Below are 18,723 nucleotides of genomic sequence, written 5' to 3' on the forward strand. Positions count from 1 at the left end.
GCCAGAGCTCTGTTTTCATCCTAAAGAAACACTGCGCCTATCCTTTTAGGATCAAGTTCTGCACCAGATGAGTACAGGAATTGCTCCTAAGAGGATAGTCTTCTACTCTCAGATGCTATGATGCTGTGACTTCCACCCTGCACCTTCTTCCCCCCCCCCCCCCCCCCCCCCCGCCAAACATTTTTTTCCCCTCCCGCCCATCCTTCTCCCACTGCCCTTCTTTCTCCAGCAGCAGCAGCCCTCCTGCCTAACTGGGGCATGCTTCAGCCTTGGCAGGGCGAACAATGAGGGCATCTGTGGGTGGCAGGCAGCCTGTCAGTGACTGAATGGGGGGGAGAAAGGCTGACAGCACTCCAGCCTCCGGCTGCCTCACACCCCTTCTGTCCATCTGTGTCCCCGTCTCTCCCCTCCGGCCCTGATGGTGGATGTAGATAGGCTTGAATAATTCCTTCTGTGATTCATTCTGGTTAGAAAAGGTTACTTTGTAAATGTCCATGCATGTTCATAGATGTTTGTTTGTACATATTTAATATGGTGACTTAAGGAAAAAATGTCCTTTCCTTTAAGAATAGCCAAATTGGCCTAAGGAAGTCTAAGGAAGTTGGGAGAGTGCCTAGGATGAGGTGGGGGAAGTGAGAATGCACTGAGGACCCTGTGTCGGTGCCAGTCTACTGTGACCTGGGGGAAAGGAAAGTGAGCATATCTCAGATGCATGGACGAGAGGCAAATGTACTGGACTTTGGGTAACCTCCACCCTGGGAGGATCCACCCAGGTGACATTGAGTCGGAAAGCTTCATTCTCCTGAGCAGTAATGCCAACCCATGGCCCCTTCTGGGAGAAGCCCACCTGAGGCACTGCCAAGGATCAAGGAAGATGCTTCAGAACCAAAGGAACTGTAAATACATTTGACATATTTTGACTTGAGAAAGAAAATATGTCAGATAGAACATGTAGCTTTTCTTTTTCTTTTTCATATTAATAGCTCACTTAAATGTATGCTACTTAGGGCTAGGCTTCCTCTTAGGAGGAGACCAGAGAGGAGAGTGATAGGCTGACTCTAACTGTAGCGGCCCCGTGTCCACATCATTGCCAGAAAATCTCTGAAGGAGTTGGGAGAGTAACATGGCACATTGATTTTGTATTGCTGTAGTGCTGTGTAACAAAAGCATCCCAAACTTTAGTAGATTAAAATAGCAACTATTTTATTTGCTCACAGTTTTGTAAGTCAAATATTTGGAATGGGTTTTGCCAGGAAATGCTTAAGCTAGTCATGCATATGGGTGGCTGCAATGTGGTTGGTCCATCTAGCATGGCTCCCATCAGTTGGGGTTGGCTGCCCGCTGAGCAGCTTGTCTCTTGGGTTCTCCTGGGCTTCTTCGGATGGTGACCAGGTGCCAAGCCAGCAGGTTCATCATAAGTCATTTATCATGATTTATTGGGGTGACCTTTACAGGAACAATTTACCGCTAAGTGTGTATTTGAAAGTCAGAGTAAATGGGTTCAACGTCAGGTGTTGGGGTTCTGTAGTTATCCTCCCAGGGATTTCGTCACAGCGAGCGAAGCTCACACAGTCTTCCACAGCACCTCCACCAGCAATGGGCTGGCATTTTCCAAGTGGTCTGATCCCTTTCCTCTTGAAAAGGAACAGAATCTCACATGTACATTCCTTTCAGATGCCTGTAGGTCACTACTAGTATCGCTCTCTTATGTAGGGAGGTGGGTATGTTTTTGGTTCTGGTGCTCAGGGTACTTTTCCATTTTCTGTGAATGGGCACCCCAGTGAATGGGTGCTTGCTAAATGAACTGAGAAACTCAGAGACTAATGGAGGTTAAGGAAGGCAGATGTCCTTATCCCACATTTCATAAAAGGAGAATGGGATTATGCAAGTATGCAGATAAGCTAATCATCTGACCTAATCAGCAATGCAGATTTTAAAAAGCCTTTCTAATTGCTTCCTCAACTTGGCTGAAGGTATGGGTAAAAAAGAGTTTCTCAGCATGATGGTAGCAGATGTATTTCATAATATTGATTGAAAATATTGGAAAGAAATCCTCAATTATCATGTTCCTGAAGAGTACATAAAAAAAGATAGCATATTTTAAACTTTCATTGAAATATAAACATAACATAATTTAGATGATCAACTCTCACACCATCTATTTAGAGTCTTTTATATGGCTAGATTTTAAATTTCAGAGTCAGGTTGCTCATTAGTTAATTGTCCGTATCTTCCTTGAGTTGTATTTCTTGCCTATGATAACTCTAGTTTCCTTGGACAAAATAGGACCACCAGAGTATTCCCTAATCTTCAGCTAGCTGTTAAGTTGGCATCTTGGCAAAGGGATCTCAGTGCATCATGTTTCAACAACTTTAAATGTTAAACTGTTGACATTTGCAGGCATATATAACACCACACAATATGTGATTCGGAAGCCTAGATAGATCTGTTACTCTTTTTTGGCTGGATTTGAGTAGTTATGAATGATTGGTAACAGAATCATTCTATAACAGATTGTCCACAACAAACTGTCTATGAATTCCCGGTTGAAATGCCTGTATGATCCCTCTGACCTATGCCGCGTGAGTGCTGGTTGTTCATCGTCACCTTACTTCCTTTGAGCTACTCAGTATCTTCCCAGCACATTCTGTTTAATAGAAGTTATCCCGAGCCCGTTTCTGTTGCCTGCTGCCACGACAAATCTTTAATGATACAGTGACTCAGTGCCTTTGGAGTGACTGAATGCTTAAGGAGTTCTCTGTTATCAAATGGTTGCAGAACTTGTCCTTTCTAGAAAGAGTTTATCCAACATCCCTCATCTAGGAAATCTTCTCTAGAGATCAGACAGAAAGTCTTTTTTGTCCCACCATGTGTGGGACAAAACCCTTAATGAGTGTTACTGTATTTGAGGAAGCGAATGATGTTTGTATATGGAGAATTGGTGAGGGCTAAGTCACATAACAGTGTATTGTTTTATTTGAGGGCCAGAAAATATGGATAATCCAATTTATGACTTAATATATTTTCTAGTTTCTATATCCAAACCCTTAAATGTCAAGCTCAGAGTTTTTCAACCTGGCACCCTTGACATTTTAGACTAGTTAATTCTCTGTCATGGGGGACGGACTGTCATGTGCATTGTGGGATGGCTAGGAGTATCATTGAAGATGCCAATAACAGCTCCCTCTTCCCAAGTTGTGACAAATTAGAATGTCTCCAAACATTGCCAAATGTCTCTTGGGGAGAAATTTGCCCTTGCTCGAGAACCACTGGTTTAGGTTATTTGAGTTATTTTCTCTTTAATTTAACCAACAATTACCAAGCACTTTCATTGTTCATACTACATTTTAAAATGTGTATATTTACAGGAATAATGTGTGGCAGTAGGTTCAACAGATATAAGTTCCTTCCTAACCACGTTTAGTTACAAACATGTGAAACTCTCTAGGTATAGTTTTTCTATTCATATTGTAAATGTTAGGTAGAATCATAAAAAAAAAATTGTCTGTTTCTGGGTAAAATATGATGAAATACTAGCATTTCCTGATAATCTCCCTAATGCATAATACACAGTAAGAAAAAAATTTTTGAGAAAAAAATGAAATTGTAAATATACCCGGATGTCATTGTAACCATGACTTTAAGTGGATTTGCTTTTTGTAAGCAGCAGTGGTTTTAGAAATGTTGTTGGGCACTTTGAGGAGTGACAATATGCTTGGAACTGGCTGGCTTTGAAGCCACGTATTCTAACAATGCCATTGGCAGCTAGTGCAGTGCTTTTAATTTAGAAGGTGTTTTGTGCTTGAGGTGAGGGCTGATGGAAATCCTACACTATGGTTATTAAAGCTGTTCACAGAGAGGAGGAGGTGGAAATGCAATCTAATTTTTTTAAAATACGAGTTAAGGTATGAAATGTTGACTATAATCCTCTCATTTGAAAGGATCTGAAAGTCCTGGTCAACAGGGCTCAAGTCGTGGAGTGTTTCTTGCTTTGGTAAATTCACAGTGTGGTGGAAGCTGGGCGGGGAGGGGGGTGTATCTGGAAATGCCCTTTTGAAAACTGAAATCAGGATGGATACAAAGAATACTTTTTAGCACATATAACCACATAATTAAAAACACTACTACTGCGTCTGTCATTTTTTTTTTCTACTCAAATTGTAGTAATAAACTGAAGATAGTCATTCACTGAAGTATGAAAAGTACTTAAAATTTTGAGTCTTGCAAACCTTGTTCTTCTGTCAGCTGATTATGAGAGCTGTAAGCAAGAACAGTCAGGTGGCCAGGATTCTGGCAGCAGAAGCAAGGAGAAGCCAGAGGGTCCAGCACTAACTTGTGGGCTACCTAATTAGCATCTGACTCCTCAGAGTAGATAATATCGTGGATTTTATAGTTTATATTCCGTAGTCATATTCTGAAACTATTGAGAGCTGATGAACGTTTTGTAAATCAAATGAACAAGGGAAAAGAGTCAGTGAGTGCTCAGTACATAAACTACGTCACTTTCACTAATTCCTGGGATTTCTAGAGAATTCCATGTGCGTGATATACACAGAAGAGACCTTCCATGCTTGGTATTGATCCAGGACCAGGTTAACTTTCTGCATGCTAATTTTAATTCATATATATGCCTTTTCTCCCCAGCACAAATGGACCCCCGAGGCCTATCTCCCAGACAAAGTAAAAGTGACAGTGATGATGATGACCTGCCAAATGTGACCTTAGATAGCGTTAATGAAACTGGATCCACGGCCCTTTCCATAGCCAGAGCAGTTCAAGAGTAAGTATCGCATTCTCAGGATGAAATAAGAATTGCCAAGGTGTTCAATGGATAATGGAAATAGCGGCATCTCCTGTTCCCTGGACATGTCATTCTAGCCCTGACCTGGCACATGTGCCGGCTTCTTTCCATTCAGCCTGATGTTCTTTGGAAGGAGAACATAGTTGGGGGGGAAAATGTGCTTTGATTAGAATTAAGACTTCTTTGAATCTTTTCTGATACCACCTGCCCCTTATTCTTAATTCTGAAAAAGTTGTTCATTCTGAATGTCATTATCCAATTATGATCATCATCATTATTATTTATATATTACAGTCAAGAGAAATAAAAATAGCAAGTATTGTCATTTTGTTTTGGAAGGAAAGTATGGAATAGCTTTTTTGAAATTTCAAATTTGGAAAGTAATATGTTACCACTTTGAAAAATCAGAACCACGTGTAATTTTTAAAATGATCTTTTCTCCTTCCTTTTGTGCAGTCCCTAGGGTTAGATTTCAGCCCTTGCTTATTGAAAACAGATCTTTTGTTTCTGTCAATTCTGTATTTATAATTGAATCTATGGCTAGTCCACTTATATTTTTTATCTAGAAGAATTTTAACAACATAATCTTGAAGAAAGATGAGGATTTAAATAGGCACTGTTATTGCCGACATACGTTAACTAACAGTTTACTCAAAATTATTTTACCATATATTAATTCCTTCCCCCTAAATATTAACTACTAAGTACATATTAAGCCTTGATATTTAAAAAAATTAGTATAGCATTTTACTATAATTTACTATTTAATTTTTAGAATATAAACATGTGTGTGTGTGTGTGTGTGTGTGTGTGTGTGCACTGAATGAGTAGCATATCTCTATGTACTATGTATTATTATTTACATTAGCAGCCCACAAGGTAATTTCCTCTGGTTGAAACTCTCCTTTCTCATACAGGTTCCTAGTCTTGCCTCGTGCAATAATCATCATAGTTTGAACTCTTAATTTGGTCTTTTACTACCTATTATATTTACATAGCATAAAAGTTAATATGCTAGTAAATGTTATCTGAATGTCTAGTATTAAGCATTTTACTAGTTGTTAAAATGAACTTTTAATATACGTTTCAGTTTAAGAAATGTTTCCTTTGATTTGAAATGCAAATGTTGTTAGTCAAAGTTGCACCCCCTGTTTGCCCTTCCCCAAACATTCACACATTCATCTTTAATTAAAAAAGAACCTTGCTTGGTGGCTAGAGCCTGAGGCCACCTTAACTTACATAGATTTATATAATGAAGCAGCTTATCTGTGCTAGGACTGATCATTTCAACCATTTCATCCATTCACTTGATTCCCTTTTATCACCTCGGCATCAGTGAATTCAGGTGAATTGGAAGGCATGGCCATGGAGGGGCTGCAGGCAGACAGGCTCCGCCCTTTCCTTATTTCAAGGGAAGAGTCAGAAGCCATGAAGTCAGTAATCCTGACCAAACCCGTGTCCAGCAATGTATAGGACATCTGTTTTGTTTTTTATCTGTTACCGGTTTTTTTACCCCTGATAGTAAAATGGGGTCGTTACACTTAACAATTTGACAAACATGATTATTGGAAAAAGAGAGGTGCAGGCACATCATTGGAGCAAATTATCATAATTCTCTCTTAACTGAGGTAAAACAATGATATATTTTTTTAAATAGGCAAGCTCTGGCTTTGTTATCCAGACCTCTCATTTCTCTACTTTTTTTTTTCCTAATTCCAAATATTTGTGATCCTCATTTGTTTATGTGAGTAGTTCAATCAACTTCTTTCAAGTTAACATCTAATTGAGTCAGAATATCTAAAATAGGGTCCTGTTCAGATAAATTTCTATTTAACCAGAAACAAGTGGCCTAAAAGGATAAGGGATATAATACTTTCAGTAAGAGAGAAATGGGAAGTGGGAGAGTGGATGGTGGAGAAAGGGGGTGAAGATGTTAAGGAGATGTGCCTGTGTTTCTCAGTGTAATTTCTCTCAGAATTGGTAAGTGCACATTATGATTTAACTCATACCATATCTGAGTAGCCTGCCTTCTGCAACGCTCAGAACCGAACAAAAGCAACATAAATTAGTGGTGTCAGTACCATGTTGCTCTGGCTAGCATCTTTGATATGTGTGCCTGTGAAGAGAATGTTTCTATATGGTTCATTGTGGATTACATTTCAGCTAATTAAAACACTTCACTGTCTTCCTCCTATTATTAGAGTTGACATTTGAACTACTCAAGTTCATTTATTTGTGGATTTTTTAAGTAAATACTGCAAATGTATGATTTTCTTAGTAACACTTTTTTTCTAGCTTATTTTATTGTAAGAATGCAATTTAATAATTCATATACCATGCAAAACATGTGTTAATTGTTTATATCATCAGTAAGCCTTCCCGCCAACAGCAGGCTATTAGTAGTTAAGTTTGGGGGAAATGAAAAGTTACACATGGATTTTCGAGTGCACAGGAGTCAGTGCCCTGAACCCCCACATTGTTCAAGCAGCAACTGTGTATATTGCTCATATTTGCGGCTCTCTTAACGAAAAATGATTTGTGAATTTCTGGAAATAGAGAGTCTTATCTTTAGTACATTTCACTTCAATGCTCTCTGGTAGCAAGTGTAATATACTATTGTTGCCTTCAAACTTTGTTGCTAGTTCAGACATCATGGTTCTTAATTTAGAAAATTGCATTTAATGATCAGAGGAAGTAAAAAAAATCTTGAGGGGGTAGTTATCTATTTTCTTTATTTTTCTTTTCTAAATGTCTTAAACACATTCCTGTTTCTCTGAATCTTCTTACTCTTGATTGTGTTAATGTCTTTTAAATTATAGCAGAAAATTACTAGAAGTGCGGAAGAAAGAAAAAACAAGAGTGAGCTTACTTTTTGGCAGATTCTATGAAAACTCACACAGTTTTATTTAATTCATCCTATGATCCTGCTGTTATCCTACAGATAAAGAAATGCAGGCTCAGAGGTTTACTTTGTCCCAGAGGCCCTACAGCTGTTAATAGGCAGAGCTCATATTCAAATCCATGTTTGTCTGACTATAAACCCATATTCCTTTAAGGCAGCTTCTGTTTTTATGCTGTGCCTTTAGAATTTCTAAAACCATCCAAAATAAAGATTTTTGAGTCTTGAAAAGTAAGAATGCATTTATGAACTAATTTCAGATTTTTTTAAATCTTTAACTCATTACTTTAAAGATAATGTGATGATTTAGAAGAGAATGATTCTACCGTGTTTCCCCCAAAATAAGACATCCTCCGAAAATAAGACCTAGCACATGGAAAGATAAGACATCCCTTGAAAATAAGACCTAGCGCAACTTTGGGAGAAAAATTAATATAAGACACTGTCTTATTTTGGGGGAAACAGGGTATCAAATGCCTTGATATTGTTGTTGTTTTTCTTTTCTTTTTTAAAAAAAAATTATTGTTGCAAGTATTGCATATATCCTTTTTTTTTTTCTCCCATTGGCCCCTTCTAGCCTGCCCCTGACCCCCACTCCTAGCCTCTCTCACCCTATTGTCAGTGTCCATGGGTTATGCATACTAGTATATGCATACATGTTCTTTTTATATATTTTTTATTGATTTTTTTTTTTTTTTGAGAGGAAGGGAGAGAGATAGCTAGAAACGTCTATGAGAGAGAAACATCTACCAGCTGCCTCTTGCACACCCCCTACTGGGGATGTGCCCGCAACCAATGTACATGCCCTTGACCGGAATCGAACCTGGGACCTTTCAATCCGCAGACCGACGCTCGACCACTGAGCCAAACCGGTTTTGGCTGCATACAGGTTCTTTGGTTGATCTCTTACCTCTTCAATCCCCCATCCCTGCCTTCCCTCTGCTGTTCTGTAAAATCAAAACAGATTTTTTTTGACATTTTAAATATTAACCTTATTTTAAATTTGAAGAAACATTTAAAGAAATATATTTTAAGTTATATAAAATACTTTAAACATAATTTGGAATGTTTAACATCAATTCTTAATTCAAAATAATGACATTCATAGACTACATGTGGTATTGGCCAATATAAAGTGTACTTAAATTTAGTAATTGATACTAATTTAACCGTTAATCCTGCCTAAAATTCAATGATAATTATTCTAGTTTAAAAGGTTAAGTAAGTCTTCTACATAATACACTAGATAACTTTTTTAATAACCATTTTATTTTTTAAAACATATTTTTATTGATTTCAGAGAGGAAGAGAGAGAGATAGAAACATCAGTGATGAGAGTTAATCATTGATTGGCTGCCTCCTGCATGCCCCCTATGGGGGATCAAGCCTGCATGTGCTCTGACCGAGAATCAAACTGTGATCCCCTAGTTCAATAGGTCAACACTCAACCACTGAGCCACGCCAGCCTGGCTGACTGTAAGTCTTTATTTTTTTTTATTTTTTTTTTTAAAGAATTTTTTTTAATATACTTTATTGATTTTGTACAGAGAGGAAGGGAGAGAGATAGAGAGCTAGAAACATCCATGAGAGAGAGTCACCGATCAGCTGTCTCTTGCACACCCCCTACTGGGGGTATGCCCACAACCAAGGTACATGCCCTTGACGGGAATCGAACCCGGGTCCCTTCAGTCCCCAAGCCCACGCTCTATCCATTGAGCCAAACTGATTTTGGCCTGTCAATCTTTAAACAGAAAAGTTTGTTGAAGTGTTGAAATGGTACTGTGTCATCTTATTTTGCACCCCTTGACGGGAAGATTTGAGAGTATTTGGGTCATGTCGCTCCTTTTTATGCTGATTAGAATGAACCCAGCTGAGTTGATTGCGTCTGAGAAAATGTCAGAGAGCTCAGTATGACAAATGATTTCAGCTCTTGCTCTTAGATACTTTCCAGATTATTGTTTCACTAAGAGAAATTTATATCTTTATTTAAAATCCTAAGGTGTTTGGGACACCTTCAAATTCCCACTTCGTTCATGTCTAAGCAGAGCGCTTACCTTTGGATGGATGGAGCTCTAGTTCTCTCACAGTGACTTCCCTGGCTGATACGGGGCTGCTGGTGGGAAACCTGGAGGTTTCACTCTGTTGCCATGGGAAATAAATACGTTTAGGTCGCTCTCCTTTTGAAGGATGTCAGAAAAAACTGCTGATTTACTGTGAGTGAACACAGATAAAACCTAAAGTGTACGCCTCACCTTCATCAGCCAAACTGTCTTCCAAACCTAAAGAAAGAAAAATTTAAAATAGTGGTCACTGAATAACTCTTTCCCTGGGTTTAGCAGCAACATGGAAACTGCACACTCAGTACAGTTCCTTTTATCTGCTTTGGGGACAGAGTTAGTCCCTTTTTAAATTAAGAAAAATGTAATCAAGTTTGGCCAGTAATGTGAATTATTTCCTGAATTATCAAGATAAGTCATATATTCATGTACTAAGGAATTCATCCATTTATTTTAACCCTATGTTGCAGGCTGGGGTTATGAATGATTCATAGTGCTTGACAGCAAGGGGTTCAGCATCAAAATATGTGTGATGAATTAAAATGCAGTGGGATAAAAACATGAAGGGTGGTGGAGAGGAAACAGTGGGGTGGCACATACCTCAGACCGGAACAGAGAGAGCACTGGCGTGAGATAGGGGTGCAGACGTTCCTCTTAACTGGTGGATAAGAGTATGGAGGAGAGGTGGGAGATGAAGCAGCTCGGAGAGGTAGGAAGGGGCCTGAAAAGGAAGGACACATGTATTTGGTAGACGACGGGAACCATTGATAAGCATTCAGAGGAAATGGCATGCTCACATTTGTGTTTTATAGGTATCATCTCAAGGTAGCTGGGTATGGTTGTGCAGATTGAGCACTGTCCTTAGCTCCTGCATGTTGGGTACACAGAGGGCACATACCATGTCCTCACCATCCTTATCTCCCTAGGGCCAGCATGATGCCTGGCCAGACACTTTTTAAAACAATCTATATATACTATATATAATAGAGAAATATGCAAATTAGGTCAGGACACCTTAAAGGTCACGACCAGCTCAGGAGGAGGGGCCGGGCACAGTCCCCGAGCCTGAGAGAGCAATACACAGGAGCACCAGCAGACACCAGCAGATACACGCACACACACACCCCGGGCATCTGCTCCGAGCCTCTGCAGTGTGGCTGGCTGGGAGCAGGCCCCCAGTGGACACACACACACACACACACACACACACACACACACACACACACCGGGCATCTGCTCCAAGCCTCCACGTTGTAGCTTGGAGCAGGCCCCCAGCAGACACACACACATACATACACACAGCGCCTGCTCTGAGCCTCCATGGCACAGTCTGACATGCCTCCATCCTTCTCCCTATCTTATTTCCTGGAATTATTGTTTCTTATTTTGACAGTCACTTGAGTGAACCAAATATCACCATCACATCCCAGTTAAAAGATCAATTACAGTGAAACTACACTTTCACTTCATCTCAGCCACTATTTCCAAGGCTGTACTCTGAGCCTTATCACCACCTGCAAATGCTAACATTAGAAATCATGGCATGGCCCTGGCTAGCATTGCTCAGTGGTTAGAGTGTGCACCTGCCCACTGAAGGATATCAGGTGCAAGGGCACAAACTTGGGTGGCAGGTTCAATCCTCAGCCCTGATCAAGGCAGATGCAGGAAACAACCAATTTATGTGTCTCTCTCACATCGATGTTTCTCTCTCTCTCTCTTTCTCTCTCTCTCTCTCTCTCTCTCTCTCTCTCTCTCTCTCTCTCTCTCTCTCTCTCAAAATCAATGGAAAAATATTCTCTAGGAGAATAAGTAAATCATAGCATGTTGTCCCTTCTTCTTTTTCTTTTTTTCTGGCCTGTCAATGATCTCCTCCTACTCCTCCCCATTCATATTATTCTCCGCATAGGCTGGGCTGTGGGTTCACCTGCATCAGTGGAGAAATAGAGCCCCACTAGGTATTTCAAACAGATAGGATTTAATATTGGGAATTGGTTACCAAAGGGTTGGAAAGGAAAAGCTAGAAGAGAAAAAAAAAAAAAGTGAGGTTAGAGATTAATAGCTACAGGAAGGCATTCTCAGTGTCATGGATGAAAGAGCCAGACCAGGCCCTGCTGAGGCTGCTGAGAACTCGCTGCTGCCATTGGAATGGTGCTGCCAAGGAAGACAGCAGCCTGCAGACTGCACTGCCTCTGCCCCTGCCCCTGTCCCTGTCCCTGCCCCTGTCCTGTTCCTGCCCACTGCCCCTGCCCCTGTCCCTGCCCCTGCCTCTGCCTCTGCCTCTGCCCCTGCCCCTGTCCCTGCCCCTGCCTCTGCCTCTGCCTCTGCCCCTGCCCCTGTCCCTGCCCCTGCCTCTGCCTCTGCCTCTGCCCCTGCCCCTGTCCCTGCCCCTGCCTCTGCCTCTGCCCCTTCCCCTGTCCCTGCCCCTGCCTCTGCCTCTGCCCCTGCCCCTGTCCCTGTCCCTGCCCCTGCCCCCACCCCTGCTGAGCCCAGTGAGGAGCAGAGAGTGGAACTTCTCCACTGCGTCCATGCTCCACAGTGAGAAGTTAGCCCCAGGGGCGTCTAGGAAATGCAGTTTCCTCTGAACCACAGGACAGCACGGAAGGACACAGATGCAGCTCTGAGCCAACAGACAAAACCTACCCTTTGCCTATTTGGCATTTATTCTTACCTTTACCCTATATCAAACTTCCAGGAACAATAGCAGAGTCACAAAAATACCCCTTAAATAATTGGAGATGCTGTCACTTTCCCAAAAGAGAGGCACAAGGCCTCATCAGTCATTATTTACATCTCTAGGTGATCTGCTCCCATTTGAATTTTCTTAGAATAAAGGTAATCATCAGTAATATTTTTTATCTATAATAATAAAAGCATAATATGCTAATTAGACTGGACAGCCGTATGACCTTCCAGACATCATTCTGGATGTCCTTCTGGACAAAACTGAGGCAGCGGGAGGTGAGGCAGAGGCAGTTAGGGGCGATCAGGCAGGCAGGCAGAGTAGTTAGGGGTGTTCAGATAGACAGGCAGAGAGTGTTAGGGCCAATGAGGCAAACAGGCAGGCAGTTAGGGGCAGTCAGGCAGGCAGGCAGAGTGGTTATGGGTGACCAGACAGGCAGGCGAGTAATTAGGGATGATTAGGCAGGCAGGCAGAGTGGTTAGGGATGATCAGGCAGGCAAGCAGGCGAGCAGTTAGAGATCAGGCAGGCAGGCAGAGTGATTAGGTGTGATAAGGCAGGCAGGTGGAGTGGTTAGGGGCGATCAGGCAGGCATGCAAGTGAGCAGTTAGGAACTAGTGATCCCAGATTGTGAGGGAGTGCAGGCTGGGCTGAGGGACTGCCCCCTCTCCTGCACGAATTTTGTGCAGCGGGCCTCTAGTATTAAATAAACTGGAATCATTGATCTTGTGATGTTTATATGCACGTGGAGGAGGTGGGAGCAGGACAATAAGCATATATTTCTGAAGAAGGTAAGTGCTGTGGAAGTAAGGGAAGTAGGATTTGAGTGCTAGGGAGTGTGGAGGAGTTTAGACACAGTTTACTATTTGATGGCAGGTATTCAGGGAAGAATTCTCAAAAGATGGCACTTTAGGAGGGACCTAAAGAGGTATAACATCAAGTCTCAAGGATGTCTAAAGAAAGAGTATTCCAGGCAGAGGGAGTTACAAATCCAGAGACCCTGAGGCAGAGACAACATGCTATGAGTTTGTTCATTTATTCCCTTCAAAGTTCTGAAGGGAATAAATGAACAAACAAACTCACTGAGCAACTAGAGAACATTAATTAGAATGTCTTAATGTTACATAAGAAATTGAGCTCCATTGAAGCCAACTCATTGCACATGTGTCAAACACAAGGCCCGCGGGCCAAATCCAGCCCGCCAGGCCTTGCAATGTGGCCCGCACCGCGCTGTCATCACTGCACTCCGCTGTCAGTTTACGACATTGTCAGTTTATGACTGTTCAGTAAACCATTCGGCCCGCGATTTAGGCTGGATTTTAGATTTTGGCCCCTTCTCTGATTGAGTTCAACACCCCTATTCTAGCATCACATTCATAGAGAGAGTCAGGATAGTCATTTAACTGAGGGGGGGAAAAGGAAAAATGAACATGTAAAAAAATTTTTTCTTTCAAAACATTTGCTTATTTTATGCCTACTTTTTTTTTGTTCTGGGTTCTTGTCATTTATACATACCCTGATAAAGCAAAAATACTTATTATCCTATAAAAAATATTATATATTATTCTGTGTTGTAGCAGCCATTAACTACTTTTGTCCCTAAAAATGATGTAACTATAGTTCCATGTGAGAGCTTATTCTCAGAATTTGTGATGCATGAATCTTTTTGATCATTAAAAGATAAAAGGGCCCTAGCCAGTTTGACTTAGTAGCTAGTGTCGGCCTGTAGACCAAAGGGTTCCAGGTTCGATTCCAGTCAAGGGCACCTAAGGGGGGGAAAAAAAGCTAAAAGGTATAATATGTGAAAACTATTACACAGATGTTGCTGTTTTGAGAGTGTTTTTTTTATTTTTCATCTCTCTGGTGGCTATTGTTTACACTGTGCATAATATTAAATAATCAGTTTGACACACAGCCTACCACAACTGAATCATCACTTCTTCTATAAATATAACTATAAATATAAGCAGTTTTTAGCCTTTCTAAATATTTGAAAATTATTGGGTTAACTAAGTGTTGATTTGTTTTTCAAAGTGTCATATCTCATTCTCATGTGAATTTATTATCTTTTGGTGATTAACTTAAAAGTAAACATAAATCAAACTTTTTAAAGCTGAACTTTTTATTTTTTTAAGTAAAGGATTCCAAAATTACATCATGGATAGAACTGAGGAACTAGGTTTATTTGAGAGTGGCTGTTTATTTTTGCTACTTTTAATTTATTTTTTAAAATGACTTAATACTAATATTATAAGATAACTCACAATTTTAAATAGAATGGTTTTTCATGTGGTCATATGGTATACTTTAAACTGATTACAAGTATTTATTTGGTTTTAATTGCTTTTAAATAATTGACATTTTCCCATGAGCAATCTTTATGTAGCTTTTTTCTTGCTGTATGTTCTACCTATAATCATATTGCAAATTTATGTACAGAATTTATATTTCTCATATATATTCTTAATGTGTGTAACTAGTGAGTATAGGTAGTCATTTCTCATGCATTTTTGATGTGTGTTGACATAGATACTTAGTGATAATGTTGAAATATTAATGTTTTCTACAAGTTCCTGGAATGATTCATCACTATTTCATTTGTTAATATAGTCAGAGTACACATGATAAAGAACCATACTGTAATAGAGTCAAAATCAACTCAGCTCACCAGGATATAATCTCTTTTATCTTCAGTCAAATGCTCTAGACACTCTCTGTTCTTATTACTCTTCATGAGTTATATCCAGTTTGCCACAATTTTCCTTTACTTTATAGCACTTTTGCGTACACTTGAATCTCATCAAATACATTTACTTACATGCATCAAATGGAAGTAAAAAAAAAATTGGAGGGTATGTTTTCACGGAGAACCTGCTGCTCTATAGAAAGATGTGGTATAGATAACAAAAAGGGAGCTGGGATGGGAGTGAATCTTACCTGGCGGACATTTTACCAGGATGGTCTGCTTTCACAATCGCATACTGAGGGTAGCCACCCAGAAGAAAGCTGCATCGAGGCTTATCCTAAACATGAAATCCTAACCCACGTGCAGTTAGCATAGTAAAAATGCCAGCAACTGTTGGTAATATTTCTGATTAATCTGCTAAATTATTAGTGTAGTTCAGTGGTCTGCAAACCGTGGCTCACAAGCCACATGTGGCTCTTTGGCCCCTTGGGTGTGGCTCTTCCATAAAACACCATGTGCGGGGCATGCACGTACAGTGGGATTGAAACTTTGTGGCCCATGTGCAGAAGTAGGTTTTCGGCCTGGGGGAGTCTATTTTGAAGAAGTGGCATTGGAACCCTCAAGGGGCCAAAGAGCCACATGTGGCTCGAGAGCCTCGGTTTGCCCACCACTGGTGTAAGAAAAAAGAATTCCATACTTTAAATTATGAAATACATTAATTCTGCCACACTCTAGTTTTAAATTATCTGATCAGTGTTACTTTATCTTTAGTTATCTGAAAGCATATTTAAAATATAAAAAGTGAAGCTTGAACTTAATTTTAATGTAATTATATATCCTTCGCACTGTTTCTCTCTCTAATATTTCCAAACCAAACAGACAACCCAGGGCATGTGTTTCTCATTGCAGTGGCTGGAGCACAAAAAGGCAAGCCCAACTTGTGCAAACACATTTTAAGTCTTTGCTTAAGTCACTCATCTGCCAACTTCCCATAGGCCCCAATGCAAGTCACATGACCAACCCAGCATGCCCTACCCCAGGGAGCTTCCCATGGAGATAGGGAACTCGAAGAGAGTGATGACTAATGTACTATTTTGGAAAATAAAGGCTGCTGTTTGTACAAGCAATTGAAATTACTAATTTACCTATTTTTAAAGTCTAATTTCCTAGGTTTTAGCATATTTTAATGTTCTTTCTTTATAAAATTTCTGGATGATTCTGATGGATCTCATAAATTCTTCTTTCTAAATTTAATTAATGATGCATTTTCAAAGTAGTAATAACTATAATAACATATATTCTGTCCTGACATTTTAATTTTATAGTGTAAATCCTCATCTCTAGGGTTATACTCTCAGAAATATTTTATTTCACCAAGTACTTTTGCATTTCTAAAATAGAGAACTTTACAGAAGGCTAATTCCAGCTGAATAAGCAAAATCTTTTCAATATAGCTATGTTTAAGGATCGTTAAACAAGGACAGAGCTTCTCTTTTAAATGGTCCTGGCAGATAAGGGCTTCACCGATGTCCTGAAGAGAAGGGTATTTATACTTGAAATTATTTATATTTTCCTGAACATATTTCTGTTTAAATAACTATAAGTAGTATGTATTTAATTAATTTAATCATAGGGCGTTGTATTTCCTTAAACAATGTCTCATTTTCCTCATCAGGTCCTTAGGTTAAAAAAAAAAAAATGTTTTCTTGCCCTACCCATTTTAGCTCTGTGGTTAGCATAACGGCCCATAGACTGAAGGGTCCCAGGTTAGATTCTGGTCAAGGGCACATACCTTGGTTGCAAGCTTAGTCCCTGACCCCAACTGGGGCAAGTGCAGGAGGCAACTAATTAATGTGAGTCTCACATCCATGTTTCTCTCTCTTTCACTCACTCCCTGTCCCTTTTACTCTTTCTAAAAATCTATGGAAAGAATATCCTTGGTAAAGGTTAATGAAAAAAAAAAACATAAATGTTGGGAAGTGCCTGAGTCATATGGAGCCAACCAGCCTCCTCGTATCTCAAGAAAGTAGCTGAGCAGAAAGCCCTCATTCAGGTTTGGTACAAGGCTCCGAACACTGAGGCCAAGGCATCTGCAAAACTACTTGTGCATCAGAAATGCCCATGGAGCCTGAAGAAAGAATGTGTCCCAGCGTGGGAGATTCTGACTTAGGAGGTTGGGAGAAATAGCTGGGAACATGTTTTTGAAAAGGCTTCTCAGTTGATTCTGATGTACCTAGACTGCCCCGGGGTTGCTGTTTCAGAACTACTGTACCAGGTTAACTGTGTGATTTCTCATCTCTTTCCACTTTGTGGTTGGTCACTCACAGTAAAACTTAAAAATTTATATTTAGTTCCTAAACTCAAATTACCATTGATTAAACTCCTATAGTACACAAAAATGTCAAGAATAATATTAGCTATTGTGCCTTTTCCCCCTGATTTCTGAAATTTTATAGCTGCGGGCTACAATAGTGGCAAAACACAAATAAAACATAAAAATTGAAGCTATTATACAGATAATTGAACATAAAATCTTTTAGCTAAAATTTTATGACCTTTAAACAATAAGTATTTTGGTCTTCAATTCTGCACTCAGTCTCTATATAGTTACATGTATGTTAGCACTACTACAAATAAGAAAATATGGATTGATTTTTATAGTTTCCATTTTCTAATGAAAACATAAAATGTATTTTAATTTGCACATTTAGAAAAGTGTTTCTAATATATGATAGGAAAATTCAAAGAAGAAATTATTAGAAAAAATAAATGTCTTTTTAAATCAAAAGATTAAAATACCTTCTTATCATCTTATATTGGGCAAAATACATTGTGGGGTTATAATACTAATTTCCACTACAGCTTTTTTATGAAGCTTATTATCCAAGTAAAGTCAGCAGACCAGTAAAGGTTTTATCATGCGAGCATAAACAGCAAAATTAGAAACTGTTCAAGAAAACAAGATAGTAATTGATTTAAAAACATGTAATGTGTGCCCTGGCTGGTGTGGTTCAGTGGTCACAGGTTCAATTCCCAGTCCAGGGCAAGTACCTAGGTTGCAGGTTTCATTCCTGGCCCCAGTTGGGATGTGTGTGAGAGGCAAACAATTGATGTGACTCTCTCACATCAATGTTTTTCTTCCATTCTTTCTAAAAATCAATGGAAAAAAATATCCTCTGGTGAAAAGTAACAAAAAAATAAGAGTAAAAATAAATTAAACACACACACACACACACACACACACACACACACCATGTTTTTACTTACAAAATCAATTTGTGTTGCTGATGTTGATGTATTTATAGTTTTGGCTTTTCACACCTATATTTTTACCCAAGTTTCCAGAATGACAGCTCGTTTGAAACGAATGTGGGGTTTTATAAATCTTGCCACATATATCTTTAAAAGATCAAGATTATACAATTGTGCTCTAAAAGGGATTGCAGGTTAATTATTAGTCATGAAAATGAGTAACAGGTTGGTCATGTGCCTAAAACATCAGGAAGAATATATCGGAAGCTATTGAAGTAGCTCAGACATGAGCAGCTCTGGGCCTGAGCCAGGCTCTGGCAGAGGCTTTTGAATAAATATCAGTAACAATA

General features: G+C 39.6%; 1 protein-coding gene across 7 annotated transcripts in view; it reads left to right on the plus strand.

Annotated features, from left to right (window-relative positions):
• The window catches only part of KLF12 (KLF transcription factor 12), a 417,106-nt gene that overhangs the window by 300,740 nt on the left and 97,643 nt on the right, over positions 1 to 18,723 (plus strand). For all 7 annotated transcript variants that reach the window (XM_084876486.1, XM_084876488.1, XM_084876489.1 and 4 more), the window contains one exon: positions 4,645 to 4,780. In XM_084876486.1, coding sequence (XP_084732612.1) covers positions 4,645 to 4,780 — 136 coding nt within the window. The remainder of the gene's footprint in view (positions 1 to 4,644; positions 4,781 to 18,723) is intronic.

This window comes from Pipistrellus hanaki (assembly GCF_964339955.1).
Source record: "Pipistrellus hanaki genome assembly, chromosome: 3".
NCBI classification, from domain to species: domain Eukaryota; kingdom Metazoa; phylum Chordata; class Mammalia; order Chiroptera; family Vespertilionidae; genus Pipistrellus; species Pipistrellus hanaki.